General features: G+C 47.0%; 1 protein-coding gene across 3 annotated transcripts in view; it reads right to left on the bottom strand.

The window, feature by feature from the left end:
- C1D (C1D nuclear receptor corepressor) overlaps positions 1-22,815 on the bottom strand; it is a 122,906-nt gene that overhangs the window by 19,554 nt on the left and 80,537 nt on the right. The window contains exon 5 of one of the 3 annotated variants that reach the window (XM_085612510.1): positions 19,645-19,744. The exons of the other annotated variants lie outside the window; for them this stretch is intronic. Within the exon in view, the coding sequence (XP_085468636.1) occupies positions 19,655-19,744 (90 nt within the window). The 3' untranslated portion in view covers positions 19,645-19,654. The remainder of the gene's footprint in view (positions 1-19,644; positions 19,745-22,815) is intronic. 3 annotated transcript variants of the gene reach the window in all.

The following is a 22,815-nucleotide window of genomic DNA, read 5'->3' as shown; positions in this document are numbered from 1 at the left end:
GTTGCCACAGATTCAGGGAGCCATTTTGGCTACCCCTGAATACTTCTGTCTGAGGGCCTGAAGCACAAAATGGTGGCCTTCTATGACATCACCAGCATCCACTGGAACCTACCAGCACCTTCCAGAACCTTCCTGAAGATTCCAGCACTTGGTGACAGTTGGAAACCGTTTAGAATGTTGGGAGGATAAGAGGGGCAGTTGGCAGTTGGAGCTGGCAGTTGGCACCTGACTGGTGAAGAGAGAGGAGCTCAAGAAGAAAGAGGAAGGAGTGAAGCAGCAGGGGTGGAAACTTGTGCCTGGAGTGGGGTCCATAAACCCACCCTTGATACTTGTCCCAGCTGATGGATCCCAGCCTATAGCCCTGAGTGGGAAGAAGAAAGAAGAAACCATCCTAAGGACCTGGACAGCAGGAACAGGCCTTAGAACTAAGAAAATAGCAAGACTCTGACCTGAGAGTTGGATTCCCTGGAGCCTGGCGTCGAGTAGCCGAAGACCTGGAGCCCGAGGTGGAGAAGCGGCGCTGACTGAGGTAGCAGACGTCGTACCCGGAGCCGCCTGAGGTCGTAAGAGGGCGCCGGCGGAGGTCGAGTGGAATACCAAGGGTCGAGAAGGAAGGAGACCGAGGTCGAGTGAGCGGCGTCATCGGAAGGGTGAAGTCAGCCCTCCGGAGTCGTCGGAGACCGAGGTAGAGGAGCACCGGAGGTCGGGAGTGAGGATCGCACTCCGGAGTCGCCCGGAACCTGTGAGGAGGAACACCGGAGGTCGGGGGTGAGGATCGCACCCCGGAGTCGCCGGAAGTCGACAGCGAGGTCAGGCCGGCCGACGTCATCGGAGCCGAGTGCGCCATCGGACCGGAGCCGCCGAAGTCGACATCGTGTGGAGACTGCCCGACGCCGTCGAATCGAAGGTAGAGGTCGAACCGAGGCCTCCGACATCGGACCGGAACCGCCTACCGGCGTCGTCAAAAGAACTGACATTGTGCCGAGGCCGCCGAGACCGAACCGGAACCGCCTCACGGCGTCGACACGACTCCAGCGGCGTCGGAGCATCAGAAAAGGGCAGTAAGTGGAGTAGAGGGCGCCTAAGGCCCTGTGGAGACCTGAGAGACTACTCTAAGGGGCTAGGGAGGTGCTGAAACCCACCTGACTGTGCCTGGGGTGAACTGGGACTATCCTAGAGAGGTTCTGTGGAGAGGGAAGCCAGGGCATTGGAATTTCCCCCCTTTTGATCTACCTCAGATTAGGCCTCAGCCTTTGCCTCAGCCAGGGAGTAGTACCCCTCAAGCCTTTCACACCCTACAAGCTGTGCCTGGGCCAATTTAGCCCTTCAGAAGTGAAGTGACATCTGATTACAGGAGTGTTATTGTATACTGCTAATTATTTATTGGGGTTACTGTATTTATTAAGTTCTCATCTATTTATTGCTGCACTGAATTTTTAGGTCCACAGGACTTGTTAGTGTACAGTATTTATTGGGACAGTATTTATTGATACAGTATTTATTACCTCAAAGTATTTAATTGTCTGTATATATTGCACTTGTATTTATGCCCTGTTATTTATAATCACCCCTATTTATTTCAGCAATCAGCAACTATTTATTTGACCTGCTATATTTAAGAATGTATATATTGTGATTGTTATTTATTTTCAAATCAGCAACTAAGAGAAAAAGATAAAGAGTACATATTTTCATAATTTTTACGGTGTAGAGTCGTTTTTGGAGTGGATGCACGCATGGTTATTGTATGGGTATATTGTATGCTTAGCACTGCGCCTGTTTCCTGACCACTCGAGCCAAGCTACCACAGTGTGTTTGGGAAAGGTCCACCCTCGCCCTGCGGAGTGGGAGTGGGCCGTTTCCAACATAAATTGGTGTTCAGCGGTGGGATAGAGCTGTGCCTACATATACTCAACAATAACTGTGGGTAGTCCATAGGCCTACACCGGGAGTTTTCTCACAGCGGCCTTCCTAATTGTGGGTTTTTGTTTTTTCCAAATTTACTCTGGTGGTGGGAGGAGGTATTATTAAAGGTACCCCCCTGCATTGTTACTACACAAAACCTGTCCTCTAACCTGAGTGGGCAAGATGGAGTTTGTTCTTGAAAACCTAGACACATACACTGTGGCCCAACTCAGGGAGTTTTGCCAGCGAGAGGGGGTGTACTGTCCCCCAGGAGCAAAGAAGGGTGCACTTCAAACCAGCTTAAGGGCTTGGGGGGAGGCACGCAGGGAAAGCAAGGCTGAGGAAGAAGACAGGGATGGAGAGCCTGACCCCGAGGGGGCTGAGATGTACCAACCTGAGGTGGGGAACCTGTCCGCAGGGCCCAGGACACTTTCTAGGAAGGGCAGCACTGTCTCTAGTGGGGGCTTATCCGAAGTGGAGTTAGCAGACCGGAGAGAGAAGAGACAGCTCACATGGGACTTAGCAAGGCTGGAAAAGGAGAAAGAGGAGCAGAGGATGGCCCATGAATTGCGCCTGAAAGAAATAGACCTTCAGATTTTGCGAATCGGGGCACAACCTGTTCCCAATGGTGGCAGCCAAAACCCAGAGTCCACTAGGGAATCCAAACCTTACCTGCCAAAGGACATTGTAGCAAGCTATGGGGCAGGTGATGACATCGCCAAGTGGCTCGCAGCCTATGAGGTCTCATTGAGGGCCCATGGGGTTCCAGTGAAGTACTGGGGAGGGGGATTGTACAAATACATGCCTCCAGCTGGAAGGGATGCTTTATTGGCCCTCGAGGAGGATGAGCAAACCCACTACCCCGCCATGAAACTGGCGCTCATCAGGAAGTTTGGACTAACTCCGGAAAAGTACCGACAGAAGTTCAGGGGTAGTCACAAACTGGGCACACAGAATTGGGTGGACTTCCTGGACTATGCAAAGAAGGCACTGGAAGGTTGGATTCAAGGCAGTGAAGTCAGGAACTACGAGGAGCTGTTTGACCTGGTATTGAAGGAACACCTACTCGAGAAATGTTTCCCTGAACTGCGGCAACACCTGGTGGATAGCAAGCTGACCAGCCCCCGGAAGCTTGCTGAGGAGGCGGACATTTGGGCTAGTACCCGGGTGTCCACAAGGGGGACTGGAGGGGATACTCAAAAGGCCGGACAGGGCGCCCCCCAGAAGAAAGAAGGAGGGGAAAAGAAAAAGGAGTTCTCCAAAGGCCCCCAAAATAACTTCCAAGGGAAGGGATCAGGATTCACCTCTAAGGCTAACCCACCCAGAAACCCTAATCCTGGCCAGAGTCAGCAGCCAAGGGTTGTCCATTGCTATGAGTGCGGTGGCGTTGGACACTATAAAGGAGATCCGAAGTGTCAGAAACGATCACCCCCTCCCACTGGAGGAAAGCCCCCCGGAGTAGCTAGTGTAGTGCTCGGGGAGGAGATGCCCTTAACTAAGGGAAGGGAGTGGGCGGGTGTCACTTTAGTGTCCCTGGGAGAACGGGAGATGGTTCCTAAGATCCAGGTGCCCGCAAATACTGCAAAGTATGGGCAGTGGATCACCATCAATGGCCAAAGAGGGGAGGCTCTGAGAGACACAGGAGCCAGTATGACTATGGTACGTAGCCAACTGGTGTCTCCAGAGCAAGTCATTCCCGATGTACTCCACCCAGCCGCGATGGCTGACGGCAGAACCGGCCACTATCCCGTGGCTGAGGTTCCCTTTGAATGGGGGGGGGGTTGCAGGTTCACTTCGAGTTGCCGTAAGCCCTGCCGTGCCAGTCGATTGTCTGCTGGGCAATGACATGGAGCACAACGCTTGGAAGGAGGTGGAATACCGGACTCACACCGAGATGCTGGGTACACCTGACTGGGCCTGTGTTAGCACAAGGTCCGAGACTACCCGAAGAGGGAGTTCATTCCGGCTGGAGCCTGGAACAATGGCCCAGCCAGCTGCCAGTCAAGGGAAGAACCGAGGACAGGAGGAGCCTGCCTCGGCGTCTCCACCCCGTAGGACGGATAGGCCACCGGAGGTGGTGGACCAGGAGTCGGCGGAGGGGGACGTTACCAACCTGGAGGACCTACCCATCCCGGCCGAGTGGCACGTGGAGGGAGGCCCGTCCAGGGAGGAATTCTGCCAGGGCCAGAGGGAGTGCCCTACCCTTGAGGGGCTGAGGCGACAGGCCGAAGCCCAGGCAGCAGGGAACGTTGAAGGGAACTACAGTGTTTACTGGGAGGATGGCCTCCTCTACAGTGAACCCAAGGCACCCCTACATGGATCGTCACGAGCCTTGGTAGTACCTCAACGTTATCGAGCCTTCCTGTTAGAGTTGGCTCACGAGATCCCCTTGGCAGGACACCTGGGGCAAGACAAGACCTTCGCCCGTCTTGTCCCACACTTTTATTGGCCTCAGATGAAAGTGTCGTCCGATACCTACTGCCGGACATGTGTGTCTTGCCAAGCCAGTGGGAAAACAGGGGTGAAGCTGAAAGCTCCCCTGGAACCACTTCCTGTCGTTAGCACCCCCTTTGAAAGGGTGGGCATCGACATTGTGGGTCCATTAGATCCACCAACTACAGCTGGTCACAGGTTTATCCTGGTTCTGGTGGATCATGCCACACGGTACCCAGAGGCAATACCTCTGAGGACCATAACAGCACCTGTTGTGGCTAGGGCCCTGATGGGAATCTTTACCCGAGTGGGTTTTCCCAAGGAAGTTGTGTCCGACAGGGGGACCAACTTCATGTCAGCGTATATGCGGGCAATGTGGAAGGAGTGTGGAGTGACCTACCGGTTCACAACTCCTTACCACCCCCAGACCAATGGTCTGGTGGAGAGGTTTAATAAAACCTTAAAAGGCATGATCAGAAGTCTGCCTGAAAGCCTGCGTAGGAAATGGGACGTCCTCCTACCCTGTTTGCTCTTTTCTTACAGGGAAGTGCCACAGAAGGGAGTGGGCTTCAGCCCCTTCGAGCTTCTGTATGGGCACCCTGTACGCGGACCTCTTAACCTGGTGAGAGACGGATGGGAAAGAACTCCCAGAAAGCTCCCCCAGGATGTGGTGAGCTACATGCTGGCCTTCCGGAGCCAAATGGCTAAGTTGTGGAAGCAAGCTTCTGACAACTTGGAAGCCAGCCAAGCAGTGATGAAGGCGTGGTATGACCACAACGCTCACCCGGTGGAGTTGGAGCCTGGCCAGAAGGTGTGGGTGATCGAACCCGGAGAGCTTAGTGCCCTCCAGGATCGCTGGTCAGGACCCTTTGAGGTGTTGGAGAAGAAGGGTAAGGCTACCTACTTGGTGGACCTGAAGACCCCTCGTCAGCCCCTGCGGGTGCTGCATGCCAACCGCCTCAAACCCCACCACGAGAGGCCCGAAGTCATCTTGATGATGGTGACTGACGGAGGAGAGGACGTGGAAAGCGAGCCTCTCCCTGATCTGTTTGCGTCTCAGGAAAAGGATGGGTCGGTGGAGGGAGTGATTCTCTCCCCATCTCTAACTCCTGAACAGCAGGAGGACTGTCGCCAGGTCCTGGGGCAGTACTCCTCGTTGTTCTCCCTTGTCCCGGGTAGGACTCACCTGTGCGTCCATGACGTGGACACAGGAGACAGCCCACCTGTGAAGTCCAAGATCTACCGGATGTCAGACAAGGTGAAGGCCAGCATTCATAGTGAAGTCACTAAGATGCTGGAGCTAGGAGTGGTTGAACCTTCTAGCAGCCCCTGGTCCAGTCCGGTGGTGTTAGTACCAAAAGCTGCACCACCGGGTGTCCAACCAGAACTGAGGTTCTGTGTGGACTACCGGGGACTGAATTCAGTGACAAAGACTGATGCTCATCCGATCCCTAGGGCGGATGAATTGATTGACCGGCTGGGAGCTGCCCAATATCTAAGTACCTTTGACCTTACTTCAGGGTACTGGCAGATCTCGTTGACTGATGGAGCAAGGGAAAGGTCAGCCTTCTCCACGCCCAATGGCCACTACCAGTTCTGTGTGATGCCCTTTGGGCTCAAGAACGCACCTGCCACGTTTCAGCGCCTGGTAAACCAGATCCTCACCGGGATGGAGAGTTTCACTGCTGCTTATCTGGATGACATAGCCGTCTTCAGTAACAGCTGGGAGGATCACTTGCAGCACCTGCAAGCTGTTCTCCAGGCCCTGAGACAAGCTGGTTTGACGATCAAGGCCAGCAAGTGCCAGATCGGGCAGGGGTCGGTAGTGTACCTTGGACACTTGGTGGGTAGGGGAACGGTGCAGCCCCTCCAGGCGAAGATCGAGGCCATCATGGCCTGGGAACCCCCCAAGACACAGACTGAGGTCCGAGCATTTTTGGGCCTCACGGGATACTATCGCCGCTTCGTGAAGGGGTACGGTACCATCGTAGCCCCTCTCACGGAGCTCACGTCCAAGAAACAACCTCGACGGGTAGTCTGGACGGAGGCTTGTCAGCAAGCCTTTGAGAAATTGAAGAAAGCCATGTGCGAGGCCCCGGTCTTACGGGCCCCAGACTTTTCCAAGAAGTTCATTGTCCAGACAGATGCATCAGAACATGGCATTGGGGCAGTGTTATCGCAACTCAACGAAGAGGGTCTGGATCAACCCGTGGTCTTCCTATCCAGGAGACTACTTCCCAGGGAACAGAAGTGGAGTGCAATAGAGCGTGAAGCCTTTGCAGTGGTATGGGCTCTGAAGAAGTTGCGGCCATACCTGTTTGGCTCGCACTTCCTGGTTCAGACCGACCACCGACCCCTTCGTTGGCTGATGCAAATGAAGGGGGAGAATCCCAAGTTGTTGAGGTGGTCTATTTCCCTACAGGGGATGGACTTTCAGGTGGAACATCGGCCTGGAGTGGACCACGCCAACGCAGACGGTCTCTCAAGGTATTTCCGCCTTAGTGATGAGAACTCCCAAGGGGTTGGGTAGCTCTCCCCACTTTCAGCTGGGGGGGACGCGTGTTAGACCTGTCAGCCCTTTGGGTGGTCCCTCCTCATCATTATTTATTTTGTCCCACTTTTGCCTCAAACCCTGTTTGACTTTTTCCTTTTTGGGAACCACCAGACTTTTTCGTGTTGCCACAGATTCAGGGAGCCATTTTGGCTACCCCTGAATACTTCTGTCTGAGGGCCTGAAGCACAAAATGGTGGCCTTCTATGACATCACCAGCATCCACTGGAACCTACCAGCACCTTCCAGAACCTTCCTGAAGATTCCAGCACTTGGTGACAGTTGGAAACCGTTTAGAATGTTGGGAGGATAAGAGGGGCAGTTGGCAGTTGGAGCTGGCAGTTGGCACCTGACTGGTGAAGAGAGAGGAGCTCAAGAAGAAAGAGGAAGGAGTGAAGCAGCAGGGGTGGAAACTTGTGCCTGGAGTGGGGTCCATAAACCCACCCTTGATACTTGTCCCAGCTGATGGATCCCAGCCTATAGCCCTGAGTGGGAAGAAGAAAGAAGAAACCATCCTAAGGACCTGGACAGCAGGAACAGGCCTTAGAACTAAGAAAATAGCAAGACTCTGACCTGAGAGTTGGATTCCCTGGAGCCTGGCGTCGAGTAGCCGAAGACCTGGAGCCCGAGGTGGAGAAGCGGCGCTGACTGAGGTAGCAGACGTCGTACCCGGAGCCGCCTGAGGTCGTAAGAGGGCGCCGGCGGAGGTCGAGTGGAATACCAAGGGTCGAGAAGGAAGGAGACCGAGGTCGAGTGAGCGGCGTCATCGGAAGGGTGAAGTCAGCCCTCCGGAGTCGTCGGAGACCGAGGTAGAGGAGCACCGGAGGTCGGGAGTGAGGATCGCACTCCGGAGTCGCCCGGAACCTGTGAGGAGGAACACCGGAGGTCGGGGGTGAGGATCGCACCCCGGAGTCGCCGGAAGTCGACAGCGAGGTCAGGCCGGCCGACGTCATCGGAGCCGAGTGCGCCATCGGACCGGAGCCGCCGAAGTCGACATCGTGTGGAGACTGCCCGACGCCGTCGAATCGAAGGTAGAGGTCGAACCGAGGCCTCCGACATCGGACCGGAACCGCCTACCGGCGTCGTCAAAAGAACTGACATTGTGCCGAGGCCGCCGAGACCGAACCGGAACCGCCTCACGGCGTCGACACGACTCCAGCGGCGTCGGAGCATCAGAAAAGGGCAGTAAGTGGAGTAGAGGGCGCCTAAGGCCCTGTGGAGACCTGAGAGACTACTCTAAGGGGCTAGGGAGGTGCTGAAACCCACCTGACTGTGCCTGGGGTGAACTGGGACTATCCTAGAGAGGTTCTGTGGAGAGGGAAGCCAGGGCATTGGAATTTCCCCCCTTTTGATCTACCTCAGATTAGGCCTCAGCCTTTGCCTCAGCCAGGGAGTAGTACCCCTCAAGCCTTTCACACCCTACAAGCTGTGCCTGGGCCAATTTAGCCCTTCAGAAGTGAAGTGACATCTGATTACAGGAGTGTTATTGTATACTGCTAATTATTTATTGGGGTTACTGTATTTATTAAGTTCTCATCTATTTATTGCTGCACTGAATTTTTAGGTCCACAGGACTTGTTAGTGTACAGTATTTATTGGGACAGTATTTATTGATACAGTATTTATTACCTCAAAGTATTTAATTGTCTGTATATATTGCACTTGTATTTATGCCCTGTTATTTATAATCACCCCTATTTATTTCAGCAATCAGCAACTATTTATTTGACCTGCTATATTTAAGAATGTATATATTGTGATTGTTATTTATTTTCAAATCAGCAACTAAGAGAAAAAGATAAAGAGTACATATTTTCATAATTTTTACGGTGTAGAGTCGTTTTTGGAGTGGATGCACGCATGGTTATTGTATGGGTATATTGTATGCTTAGCACTGCGCCTGTTTCCTGACCACTCGAGCCAAGCTACCACAGTGTGTTTGGGAAAGGTCCACCCTCGCCCTGCGGAGTGGGAGTGGGCCGTTTCCAACAAGGGGGTACTATATAGGCAAGGCTGAGTGAAAGGCAGAAAGTTTAGACAAGTTAAGAAGGGATGTTACAATGGGGCATGGAGAGTATGAACAGAATTCGTTACTGTTGAAGAGGAATGCAAGACAGTTTGGGGCAACAAGGAGGGAGGCGCAAGGTCATGAGGGAAGGATATTTCAGTAAGAAAGATTGTGCATGGAAATGTTGTGTCACAAAGCAGAGCTTTTGTCTGGCATGGGACACTGGTAGCTTTAACACGCCATTACAGAGATATGTGGTTCCTTTGTTTTAAGTGTCCATCAAGGTCCAAAGAAGCTACTAGGGTAGGGTATATCTAGGGTGGTACAAGCGCAGCAAGAGCCAAAGCAAGAAGTAATCCCCTCGTCCACCATGAATTAGGTTCTAAGAGCCCACATATGAGAAGAGCCAGTGCAGCTCACTGCAGGTGTCGATTCACAAACTGCGATCTTGAGCCATCTGCCTATGGAGGTTATCGGTGCAATCCAATGGAAGAGACCACTTCCTAAAACCATCATATGTTTAGGATTCTGTGTGGACTATTCAGCGGTTGTGTAGTATGAGCCAAACTAGTTCCCGAACCACTAGCTAATTTAAGAATTTGTGGGTCCACTGAAAGAAGTAGCTAGATAGAAGCAAATGCAGATAGAAGCAAAAGTATGGTCCACTGGACGATGCAGTTTTTTAGAGACTGTAGGCAATTCAGAAATCTATAGGACACACTGCTCCCCGAAAAACACCAGACACTCAGAGTATCTGGGTACCACATAAGAGCAGCATGGGTGTAGCCCAGTTGAAGCTGCAACATCACAAACCACGAGGTAACAAAGGTTCTATGGAAAACACAGATGTGTATGTCCACTCCTCAAATCCTATGGATCCACCCATGCAGGAGACAATGAAAAGCAATTGAAAGGGGCCTATTAGGAAATTTCCGGCGTGGTAGGTAAAGGCAAGATGGTGGTTCTTGGTTAAAAAACGGTGAGAGGTCAAGATATTAAATGTATGAGAAAGCAGGTATGTTAGCATCTAGGGTCCTGGACTGTAACCTCTTCCAAAGAGGAAGGACATGACAGTAAAGGTCAGGAAACAGAGTTAGATGGACGCTTAGGCTGGACCCCACTAGGAGGAGAGGTAAAATAAGGTGCCAGAGAGTGATGATGGGGACAGCATTCAGAAGGTATTTCGGTTTTAAAACTACCACAGTAAGGGCTTCTGTAGTTCAGCAACAGCAGGAAGGGGCATAGACACAACCTACAGAAGTGGCCCAGCAGAGGATAGCCCCAGATACAGGGCAAAAGAGAACGGAGTCCCTAGCTGCTGGGGACTATTAGATCACCTGCGGCTCACTTATCTCGAACAATGTCTTGGAAATTCAGAGATTTTTCTGCATTACTACTCATTCTCTTGTGTCTTATTTGGTTGACTCATTGGCAGTTTTATGCTCCCTTGAACCGTTAGGATTTTTGTCCTTTGTGGTGATAAATTTTAAAGACCTGTTTGCAAAATACACTTCATGTCTGAATTTCGAATCTAAACAATATTTCATAACTGTGCACAAAGAATAATATTTTGCTGATTGATCAATATCAGCAACTGGGACTCCTATACCTTATGCAGGAGTAACAGTCGTCCACTTTCACTAGTTCTCTCATTAGAGCACTTCACAATGCACCTTTGGATAGACCAACACAGACAACTTTCCATTTTTGTATGAGTGGAAAGGGAAGGTTAAAACTAGAGACAATTTTGTGGTAAATTAGGCAAACAAATCAATCAGAGAGATCTGAAGTACAAATTACAGTGGGCAGGGTTATCAGCACTATAACAAGCACCTTTCAGTCTACATCGACCCCACTGAAAATGTTTCTTGACTTCTTTTCCCAGCAAGAGCGGTGCTCAAGCAGAGTCCTAGTATGAGGAAGGTGCCTTTTCTAAGAGGAAAATTTAAATAAGGCAGCTCTGCCAGATAATAGATTGGAAAATATTAAATGTGGCATTACAAAAGAATTAGAAGTTCGAAAATGCTTTTCGGAAGATCTGCAAAGCAGGCATGGGTTCCAAAGAAGAAACATCAGAATATTTTTATGTAGGAAAATGACCCACATGTCCATTGTGCTCTGCTTCAAAACATGATCCAATTGTGGAAAAGGATGAAGATCTTTTTGTGCTTACTGCACTTCCTTTTATGTTGGGAGATGTCATCTTGGGAGCTTTATTTCCCTGGCAACAGGCTTACCTCTGGAAGAATACCTAGACCATTACCCCTTCTGAAGAGACTGATCTATAGAATATATAAACAAAAGGGGAAAAAAACTAACCACTCTCTTCTTCAGTCACCGCTAAGGGCTTATACCCTAAAGGCTCTGAAGAAACCACATAATGCATCACACCAGGAAAAATGATAAGCTTTGCACTGAAAAAACAGTCTCCGGAAACCTATGGTGAAGAACCATTACATATTTGGAAGATAGCTCTCACAAATCAGGTCAGTGGCACATAGAAATGAGGGCAACAGGTCATAGAACAGGCAGCGTCTTCAAGGATGAAGCTATAATAGCAGCACCTAGTGCCAAGCACAAGTACTGCTTCCATATACAGGTCAAGTAGGACTCTTGGAGTAAATTCAAAAATCAACTTCCGGGAAGAAGTATCCATTAGAAATCATCACTTTCCTCCTTAACGTATGAATCCACAAACTAACTAAATACTCAAAAAGATCTGCTGAGTGAACTGTACCTAAGAATGCCATAGTGAATGTGGCTGTGGAGGTCACAGACCACCCCCATTCTCACTTTGTTCTGCAAGCATGGCCGGGATAGAACAGGCTTTAACAGGCTTCATTTAGACTAGAGAAACCTGCAGACAAATATCTTTCTGAGACTAATTTGAAGTACTCATGTCAGAGTCCAATAACCTCCAAATGACAAGAAAGTACAGGTGAAAAATGAGCAGAGACAGGGCTCGACAAATCCACTCGACCGCTCGCATTTGCGAGGTAAATTTTATGAGGTTGAGCTATTTTTAGGTCCTACTCGCCCTTTCTGGCGAGTAGGAAATCATACTAACTTTTGTCCTCCGTCTCTGAAAACGGAGCAAATGTGACAAGATAACAAGATTTAAAGGCCTTTTTATTGCTCACAAAGCAAATGAGCAATAAAAATGCCTTTAAATCTTGTTATCTTGTCACTTTTGCTCCGCTTTCAGAGACGGAGGTCAAGTAGGTCACTGGTAGGGCGAGGAGATTTTTGGAGGTACTAGACCTGCAGGACTAGTACCATTTTTCAGATTTTTCGAGCCCTGAGAGACATTTATCAGGAATGAAGAACCCAGATCGAAACTTTCTTCTTAAGGGGGCCGTCCTTCATCACTTGTTCCAGCCATGGCTCTTCGTCCTCTTCAGCCCACTTTTGAGTGGCCCTTCATGAGCTCAGCTGATATTTGAATCTCGTTAGATGACCATTAGTGCAAGCCCTTAACACCTGCCATTCCACCAAACCCGAACCTGCACTGAGATCTACCCAATATCTTAAACCAGCTGCTTTTAAGGGTTGACTGAGCTGGTCTACCAAACAATCTGGGGTGCCCGGGGAGTCCCAAATTGGTGCCAAAGCCGTGTAATAGGGGATACTGACCCTGTTTCGGAAATACACCTATGTTCTTAATGCCATTTTCAACACCTTCAACCGGACCTTTTTGAAGAATTTCGGGTCACCATATTTGAACAGATAGTGGCTCAGTTCCAAATCCCTAAGCATTGCCCCATATAATCTACCCATTGGATCTATCTGGTGTATTAGCTAACATGCGCAAGTTCTTAAAATGGAAAGCATAACAATAAATCAGCAGATCAGGGAGAGCTAGCACCCCCCCCCCCCCCCCGGCTTTCTTCTCAATTTTTACCAGGACATCCTAAGTCTCAGGCCTTTTTGGAGGCAGAGGATAAGAACTTGCCAGATAAAACTACAATGTGGGAAGGGGGAATTGTCGAAAGAGACCCAAGGCAAATATGGCATGTATCCTTTTCCACATTATGTGCAGAAGTGAAACCTGCCTCACTTAAGAGAACTCATTTGTTTACCACACATAGGGTATACTGGTCTCCAGGAAAGCTTTCAAGAGTCACCGGGAAAGAAATATGTGTCCAAAGTGTAAGCTCCCAGCGGCGGATGACATTCAAATGTTTATGCTATGCCTGATGATTGCCCCCTTTTGGACATCAGTATGCAAATTTATCAGCAAGGCCACAGAATACCAGATCGAGGTAAGCCCGCAACTTATATTTTTTTGGCCTTAGTCAGGTTGCAGGTATGCGGGCAAGCCTTCCCACAACAAAATTGGTTTATGTGGTTTTGCTTGCGATACGAGCGATATGTAGGCTCTTGAAATCTGCAAATGTCCCACTCATAACTGACTATCTTAAAAATATCAAGAATCGATATAGCTAGCGACCCTCAAAGCCTGGAGAGGGTCTGGGCATATTACCTAAATTGGTAACAAATAAGAGGGTCCAATGAATAAAGCAATGTACACTGGAGGTCCCCGTTTTTCTCCCCATCTTTCTCTTGGTGTCGAGGGAGAGTACTGTGGAACAGCAATATCTTTGCATGGACAGGTTCATGCTTTCGCATTGTGGGATAAGAGCTGTACCAGCAAAAAAGTGATGGCGGGATGAGGAAAAAAAAAAGAATGATAAAAAATAAAGGAATGAAGAACCAGGCTACAAATGAAGTGTTATGGCTGGAGCCCAATCAACCTTCTTGAGGTATCTGGTCCAAATCAGACTTTTTTCTATCGTAAGAGCAATCTCGGGTTGTTTGGGTACCTTTGAGATGAAGCATATCTCCTTTATATTGAGTCTCCATAAAAGGGTCCAGCATGAATAAATCATATTATGCCACATGAAAGGGCTTTTAACATTGCATTATCACACCCTGTAGTGCACAGGTGTAATCCTGTGGATGCCATTCAGGACAGCTGGAAGAAGTGCATCAAGGTATCTGTACCCTTTGACAGATGTAAAACTACGCCCAGTTCTGGTTGCCATTTGCCTACAAGTGTTGTGAGCTTGCAAATAAAATGCATAAACTGTACCTTGGGGAAAGTGTCTGGGGCGGTTCCGTCTTTCATTTCTTGCAGCAGACTTTTTTTTTCAGAAGCTGTATGTTCTTTCAAAATGAACCTAAACTGTCCCGTTCAAGTTCCTTAACAAACACTGGGTTAACTACTGTGGACTTCCATAGAACTAGGTAGAGGCACGGCCACCAATAAGTAACAATAAAGTAAACTGTTGCGACTCAAAAAATACCGCCATGCAAGATCAATGGAATAAAGTGAGGCACAGGTACCAGCACTATGTACGTCAGAAGGTATTTATACTATCCATGCTTCGAGTTTATAAAAGCCATTGTCAAGTTCACAGTTGTGGTCACCAGTTGGTGGAACTTTTTTTTTTTATTTGAGGAACATTAATGAGCTGCAACGCGAAGCTACTAGTACAGTGCCAAGTCAAGTAAAAAAGAGAACCATAAATTTACATTTCAATACTGTTTAAATGAATATTTTATTTCCAATGTCAGCAGACATTCTGAAATCTCAGATCTTGCAAGTTCATATATCCAAACATTAGGCAAAGACCGACATGAAAAATATTACAAGTTGTAAATACGTCCCCAATGTAGAATTAGTGGGTCTTTCACGTGCAGGTGCCAAAAAAGCTTTCAGTGTGGTTTCTGGACTGGATTCTTTACAGCTGAGAAAACTAATTAATGAAGAAATTGAGGGAAGGGTGTAGGGATGCTGAGTTTTCCAGTCTTAGCTAATAAATCATCCATCATTGCACGGGCCAAATTCGGACCCTAGCCCGGGAGCCTGCATTTACAGGAAAACCTATCCTATTCTCGGACTTGGAAACTATAATTAACTTCTTTGACTGAAACTGGATTCCTATTTTCGAACATGCCAGCGGGATGGAGGGGAGAGGGGCATTCTTTACGTAAACGCCTACTTTAGCAATTTAGCATGTGAGGAAAGAAAATGGAGTGTGTCCAAACTACTCTGCCTTATCAATTATGGAGACCAACTATACTGTCACCGGGAACATATGTACCACATGTTTTTTTGCAGAGTTTCATATATAGGGCGAACTTGACCCGAATCGGGTATCAGAGCACTTTACATAGCACCAGTTACGTTACACGAGGACACATTAATTTTTTTTGTGGGGCACGGGGAGATTAAGTTATTCGCCAAGAATAACAGCATGTTCAGCGTCGTTGCCGAGGCTCGAACCCAGTTCCCCAGATTCAAAGTCGACCGCCCTAGCCGTTAGGCCAATGTCAAGGTGATTACTTTATTTCCCGTATGGTTGGCAGGCTGCATTATTTCAGAGCAAGGATATTTTTAAATACAGGACGAATATCACAAATTAAAATACACACGACTGTTCAAAGTAAGCCTGCAGAATCACCACTCAATTTTCCAAAAATGGCTTCTAGAGCGATGAAGAAGGATACTCAAATGTACAAACAAAACACCCCACTTAAAGGCATGTGTCACAAATGGTTTAGTGTGAAAGCATTAAGTTTCAACAGCATTTTGGGATGTCATCGCCTAACGTAACCAAATAAACTGTCAACTGTGACAGTTTGTATTGCCACGTATGCGGATAAGCTACATTAGAATATTTCATAGCAAAATGCTAATGAAAAATAAATATATACAATGCTGCGAATGCAGAAATGTTATTTTGGAACAGAAAGGGTTAATTTTTTATGCGAATCTGGCCTATTTTTACATTGCAAATTGAGCCGAAGAAAAATAATTAAAACTATACAAAACAGAAGATAGTGCATGTTAAATGTCAACCTTAAACCATTGAGATACTTCCTCAAAAAGAGACACCAGCGTATTCAGTTAGTTTTCACCTGCTAGGGAATTGGAAAAACTTAGGATGTGTATTGGCGAACCAAGAAGCAAGACTGTCTCTCGAAGCACGTTTTCTTCGCTCCTGAGCCATCTGATCATGCTCCTATAATGGCACCATTAGTCCAGAACAGTACTCGATACCCAAGCCAACAACATTTTTATAGCTTTGGTTTTAATTTTAACCACGTCATGCATTCTGGGACTTATATTCCTGGTTCGCTTCACTAAAAATAATTGGACTAAAGTTCTAGATTGTAAAGGAAAAACAAAACCGAGATATGAGATACTTGGTGATATGGAGTAGTTCAGCAGTGATTTCTGGCCATAGGGCCTTCTTTAGTAGGCAGTTTGTTGCAGGTATCTTGATAAACGTTTTAGTTATAGCAATAAAGGAAAAGGACCTTGGAACCACAGTCTAGCAGTTCAGATTAAGTGCCATTACCTGCATTTCACACCTTACAAGCATTTGCAATGTAATAGGATTCGCATTTATGAGAGTTTGAGCTATTGGCATTGTGAATAACAATGCCTTTTATTTATGTGTTGTTTTTAAAACAGATAAAAAAACAGGCATTGTCATTTACAATGTCAATAGCTTAAACTCTCGCAAATGTGAGACCTATTGCATTGCCAATGCACCTATAAATATTTTTAAAAAGCATTAGGAGAGAGTGTGTCCGCCTGCAGTGGCATGCATTACAAAGCTATTTGAGAAAATAGTGCTCGGAGGCTGTAATTAAAGCCTAACGAGCAACAACACACGTAACGGGGTGTCGCCATGGGATGGTTCCAAAATGAGACAAGGCGGTACTAAGGAGGGACTATTAAGCCTTTTGACCAATGAACAGCCACAGTTAACAGTGGACAATGACACAAGCCAATGAAAAATGGGGCGAGAGTGGGCAGAGTTTCAAGTCCCTACCTCAATACAGCATGACTCGCAGAGCAGCGCATGTGCTGCCCAGGCTCGACCTAAAAACGAAAAGGACAATAGTACGAGGATGGGCACTGGAATTACGCGAATCTGCAGTCACAAAGTTTTGTGCACAACTACAGATTTGCCACATAATCCATCTTCTGTTGGATAATATTAGTATTTCACCAAAAGAATGTTTCTAGTTCAAATGGCCAAAAGTTACTAAAAAAAATAAAAAGACTAGACTCTGGAGCTGCACAACTGATGGCATCAGTAGCAGATTAGTGTATTGGGTGATGTTGATTGGTGTATTTGGATGTTACACTTGTACAAATGTGGTGCAATGTTGCCCCTAATAGGCCTTGAAATGCCAAATTATTGCGGTCACAAAATATGCAACATAATTTGCCTTTTCTAAATGCATACTTTTGTCAATCATGCTGCATAATTTGGCCCTCCATTCCCGCATTAATCAAGTGGCCCAGCATATGATACCTTGGTTATCTAGCATTTTGGGCTGGAGAGGAGTTTACATAGCTTAAATGGATGATTCGGACCGTTGGGTAGCATAGTGTGGATGCTGTGAAACACAAGTTAGACAGCAGCTGTGCCTTGGTTTAGAGTTTAAAGTAGGGACTTTTTGCGACTGGATTGGTGAACTAGGTGATCAGGACATTGAGTATGTGATTTACAGAGCATCAGGAGAGTTTTTTGTAGCTACGCCCACATCCTTACCCAAAGAGAAGCCTAGGAGTAGAAAAGGCAGGTCTTGCCTCCTCAGGTGCAGGGGCATAGCTACCAATAGTGCAACAGGAGCAGTGGCACTGGTGCTCAAAGGTACCATGTTAAACAGAATTTCTTTAGTAGTAATCCCGGAGTCATTGGGTGATCATCCAACTACTGTAGAACTCATGTTCTCATCATTTGACATCATTAACCACATTAAGTCAGAAAAGTATAGAAACCTGTACCTGATGATTGGAGGATGACATGAAAATGAGTATTCGATGACTTCAAGACAGGATTGTTCGTGGTGATTTGAGGATGATATGATCTAAAAATGAGCATCTGATTACTTTACAATGGAGGTCATTGTGGATGTCTTGAGGATGATGTTATAAAAATAAGTATCTGATTACTTCACGAACGCAAAAAAAATAGATGAAATAATTCCTGAGGATTAGGTAGCAGCCCATTAGCAACATACAACTGTTGGCCCCAGAGAAAACCAATTAAAAAATATAAAGTAAACCTTGGGGGAGGGGGTAAAAGAGGGGTGGGCGTAACTCGAGCAATTTGCTGTAGCATAATTATGAGAAATTACAACACAATTATGGGAGATTAAGCGCCATTTTGTAGGCACAGCATGCATGTAGGTGTTTACAAATTTAAGCGGGTATTGGTGGCCGTCTTTCAGACTTTAAAAAAAAAAATATATATATATTTTTTTTTTTAGGTAATGCTGCCAAGCATCAGCAAAAATGTTTTTTGACGATGCTGTACAGCATCACCAAAAGGTACTGGCAAAGCCATTTTTCCCAAAAGAGAGACCTACAGGCTTTGCCAATGCATTTTATGTTAAAAACTGCGTTGCAATTTTTGGAAGGCTACATTTTATTTATGTAAAGTGAAGCTGTCTGAGCCTACTTCTTCCTCTGAATGGAGAATGGACGTCTGAAGGATGCAGCTTTATACCAGTCTACCCATCAACTCAAAAATGATGGTAAAGTCAGGGGTTTAAGGAAGTGCTCTCATTAAGGTGAATATAGAATGAGGACTTTTTTGGAGGGTTATATAGGTTTGAAAAGAGGATGACCTCTATTAAAGGTTATGAAGGCATTTTGTGTGTCAGGTGGGTGAATACAAGTGAAACGAGGGTGACACCTGCCAAATGCGCATGAAAATTGGGTGCTGCCCATATGCTACCAGAGTCTAGATACAGAGGTGCCCACAACCGGTACCGGCCTGTGGGCTGCCCGTGACTGGGGTGGAACCGTGCCGTCACTCAATTTTTTACCAAGGCAGACAGAGTTGGTCGCAGCAACGCTTCGGCTTTCACCCTTTACTGGCTCCCTAGCCTGCTAGTATCTAGGCTTCCTCAGTGGTGTCCTGAAGAACATTTACTCCTATAGCTCCTGCTGGTTCCTGGGCCACAACAGTGTACTTCCCCAGGAGAGATGCCCTGGGCTTAGTGCTCGAATCGCAGTAGCATGCTGCAGCATATTGATATGGTCACCTTTATCCTAATCACTCTGGAGAAGTTAATTGCTCCTTTCTGCTGCACCCAATTGTTCTCACTTGCATGCACTCGATTTGCATGCCTTAATGAAAACCGGTCTTTTCTGCAAATGAATTCCTAACACACTTGAAAAGTTACTCTGCACCTACGTTGGCAACGGTTAAGTCACATGCCGTGTAAACGTTTGTGTGAACCCCTATAGGAAGCAGATGGGCAAAGTTTTTTTTTTTTTTTTTTTTTAGGATCTTTACATTTTCAGGGTTCTTCATGATCGGTACGTGCTGTCCATAGGCTGCTCCTGTGGAAGGTATGACCACCAAGCAAGCTGGATCGGATTGTAAAATTCCAGCAGGTATCAAGTAACAATTGTACGGGAAATGTTGGTTTTCCTGTTTCTAGGGCTGCATTTGTGTAGCAAATCAGCTGTAGTTTACCCTTCCTGGTTTCATGCTGGTTAGGAGCGAAAGGCCCGACTTGGGGGAGCAAGCTTTTGTAAATCATGAAAGTTTGAAATAGACTAAAACATAAGGAATAAACTTACCCAATAAACCTTTGCGGCTGAATTGAATATTTGTTTAAAATGCATGCTTTCTTTTTCCATTCAACTTTCTTACTCACCGCCTGTACACAATTACATATTTAATCGCTGTTTTTCCTAAATACTCACATTCCAGTGACTATAGCTGCCCGCTGCGAGAGTGAGGTGATGGGAGAGCCATTGCGGACTTTAATAGTGCTGGTATGATGTTTCTTGTGCTTTGCGTTTTCTGTAAGCAGGCAGAAATGAATGAGTGGTTGGGAAAATATTTTATAAACTAAGCACAATGAGATGGGATTCTCATCTCTGCCAGCAGTTCGGGTCAGGTAATAATTGCCTTCTGTTTTGGATTGATATTTATTAGCTTCTGCTGTCCAATTAAAGGAGACATTTTTCTGGTACTCCACGGGACACAAACAAACAGCAGAAAATCAGATGCGGCGTTTAATGGCACAAGCTGGACTCGTGTTACAGTTTTAATTTTTCGCACTGTAATTAGTAGCCACTGGTGTATGTCGTAACTGCAATTTTTGTTGGGTAAAATCCCTTGTGTTTTTCACTTAATCTACATTTATTTTCTTTAAATGATTTAGTGGCTTGAAGCAGGATAGGTGATGTTCGAGGTCACCGACAGGAAAAAATAAAAATGTATTTTCTGACTGGACAAGGAAATAGAATGTGTGTGGAAGTCAAACTCTGTTTTCTTGAGAGGAAACTAGTTAGGGGTAGGCAATGAACCACTGCCAACTCCTAACAAACCTTTTTGTCAACATTCTCAAAGGGGAAGGGGTCGCCTGAAGGCTACTTCCTGTTTGCAAATGGCTTAACACCAATTTGGTACAAAAATATTAATGTTCTGAAACCAGATTTTGTCCGCAAAGAACAAGTTACTTACCTTTGGTAAGACTTTTTTCTGGTGGATACTGTATCTGCCTCTGGATTCCTCACCTTTTGAATTACCCCATGCACAGCATTCCACTGAAATGTTTCTCCATAGCACTCCCACGTTGACGAGGACATCACAATGGAACGGCTCTGCACGTGACTCAGTGAGATGTCATCGGAGCCAAAAGAAGACCTCGTCAGCATCCTGACATTAGTTCCACCAGGTTTTTCCGTGTCTTCTAGGCAAATGGGTGAACCGACAACATTTCCACAAGTATAGAGTATACAAAACCAAGAAAGAAATTGGAAATTCTAAAACAGACATTTCCTAGTGACAAATATAACATTTCAAATATTTCTAAATAAATTGCATGAATCACATGTCAATTACTTTTTGGTATTAAAAGGCAGGCAACAGGGAGGCGGGTGGATCAGTGAGGAATCCACAGGCAGATACTGTACCCACCAGAATAAGAGTTACCGAAGGTATGTAACTTGTTCTTCCGATGGATACATCTGCCTGTGGATCCCTAACCTTTTGAATTGAATCCCCAAGTAGTCCTGCTCTCGGATGAGGGTGCCTACCAACCTATACCAAAAAATCTTGCAGCACAGAACGTGCAAAGTGGCCGTCCCTATTCACCTCCGATTCAAAGCAATAATGCTTCGCAAAAGTGTGGCCTAAGTTGCCGCCTTGCAGATGTCTACAACAGAGACACCTCTGGCTACAGCCGAAGAAGAAGACTTAGCTCTAGTGGAATGAGCTCGAATACCTTCAGGAAGCTCCTTCTTGGCCTAAGGCGTAGCAGAGCTTGATACAGAGGATGATCCACTTGGACAGTGTTTTCTTATGGACAGCCTTGCCCTTCATCTTGCCCACATATCCAATGAAGAGTTGGTCGTTCAACCTGAAGTCCTTACTCCTGTCCAGGTAGAAGCTGACTGCTGTCTTAAGGTCCAGGCGGTGAAACCTTTCCACCTCCGTGGAAGGGTGAGGGGGAGGATAGAAAGTGGGTAAAGTGAAAGATTGCCCTAGGTGTAAGGGAGTGACCACCGTAGACAGGAAAGCAGCTCTGGTCCTAAAAACCATCTTATCCGCATGAATTGAGGTATATGAGGGCTTAGAGCTAAGGACCTGAAGCTCACTAACCCTCCTGGCGGAAGTGATTACAATCAGAAATATTGTCTAAATATGCTAGAAATCTCAAGGGACAACTAACTATGCAGGGGTTCAAAGGGAGACCCCATCAAGAAAGTAAGAACTAATTTCAAATCCCACTGAGGCATGATAAAGGGGGTGGGAGGAAACCCATTAGTGAGACCCTTAATGAATTTTAGGACTATAGGAGACCTAAACAAAGAGGACTGGTCTGGCAAGCAGAGAAAGGCCGACAAGGCAGACAAGTAGCTTTTGACAGTTGCTACTGCACAACCCTGTTGTGCTAGGGAAAGAGAAACGGAGAAGATCAGAGAAATGGGATCATAAGGGATCAATCAATCTCTCTCCACACCATTTTACAAACCTGGCCCACCTACCGGAGTAGACTGATTTGGAGGAGCGTCTTCTGGACAATGAACTAACATTCACCACATCTGGCGGAAGATAGAAAGAGATCAGGTTGCCCCGTTCAATCTCCAGGCACGAAGGTGCACTCTGGAGGTGGGGGTGTAGAACCTGCCCTGTGACTGCGAGGGGAGGTCTGCCCTGAGAGTGAGATGGAGCAAAGGATGCAATGAGAGATGAAGGAGGTCTGTGTACCACACCCTTCTTGGCCACTTCGGAGCGATCAATATGACTTGAGCCCGGTCTTGGCGAATCTTCCTCACAACTCTAGGAATCAAGGGTATGGGAGGAAACGTATAAAGAAGCTGTGAGCCCCAGTTTAGCTGAAACACATCTCCCAACCTCCCTGCATCAGATACTGAAGACTGCAGAACGATGGGCAATGCGCATTCTCGTGAGTGACAAACCGGTCAAACCGAGGACCACCCCCCCACCGCCACCCCCCCACCCCGCCCCCCACATCATGAAAATGTGATGGACCGCCTCTGGATGGAGACGCAAACCGTATTCGGCTGAGTACTGCCAACTGAGACCGTCCGCACGCACATTCAGCACTCCGGCCAGATGATTCGCAATCACACAAATCTGATGGTCCTGAGCCCAGGACCAGAGTAGCAAAGCCTCTCTGCAGAGACGATATGACCCTACTCCTCCCGGTTTGTTTATGTACCACATTGTGGTAGGGTTGTCCGTCAGGACCTGAACTGACTGACCGCGAAAGGAGGAAAGAAAGGCCTTGAGAGCCAAACGTATCGCCCGCAATTCTAGAAGATTTCCTCTGGAGACCAAAGGCCCTTGACCTCCAGATACCCCAGATGAGCTCTTCATCCTAGAGAGGAGGCATTCGTTAT

Source organism: Triturus cristatus, chromosome 6, assembly GCF_964204655.1.
Source record: "Triturus cristatus chromosome 6, aTriCri1.1, whole genome shotgun sequence".
NCBI classification, from domain to species: domain Eukaryota; kingdom Metazoa; phylum Chordata; class Amphibia; order Caudata; family Salamandridae; genus Triturus; species Triturus cristatus.
The sequence above is the reverse complement of the archived record's forward strand: the minus strand, read 5'-3'. Positions and strand labels throughout refer to the sequence as shown.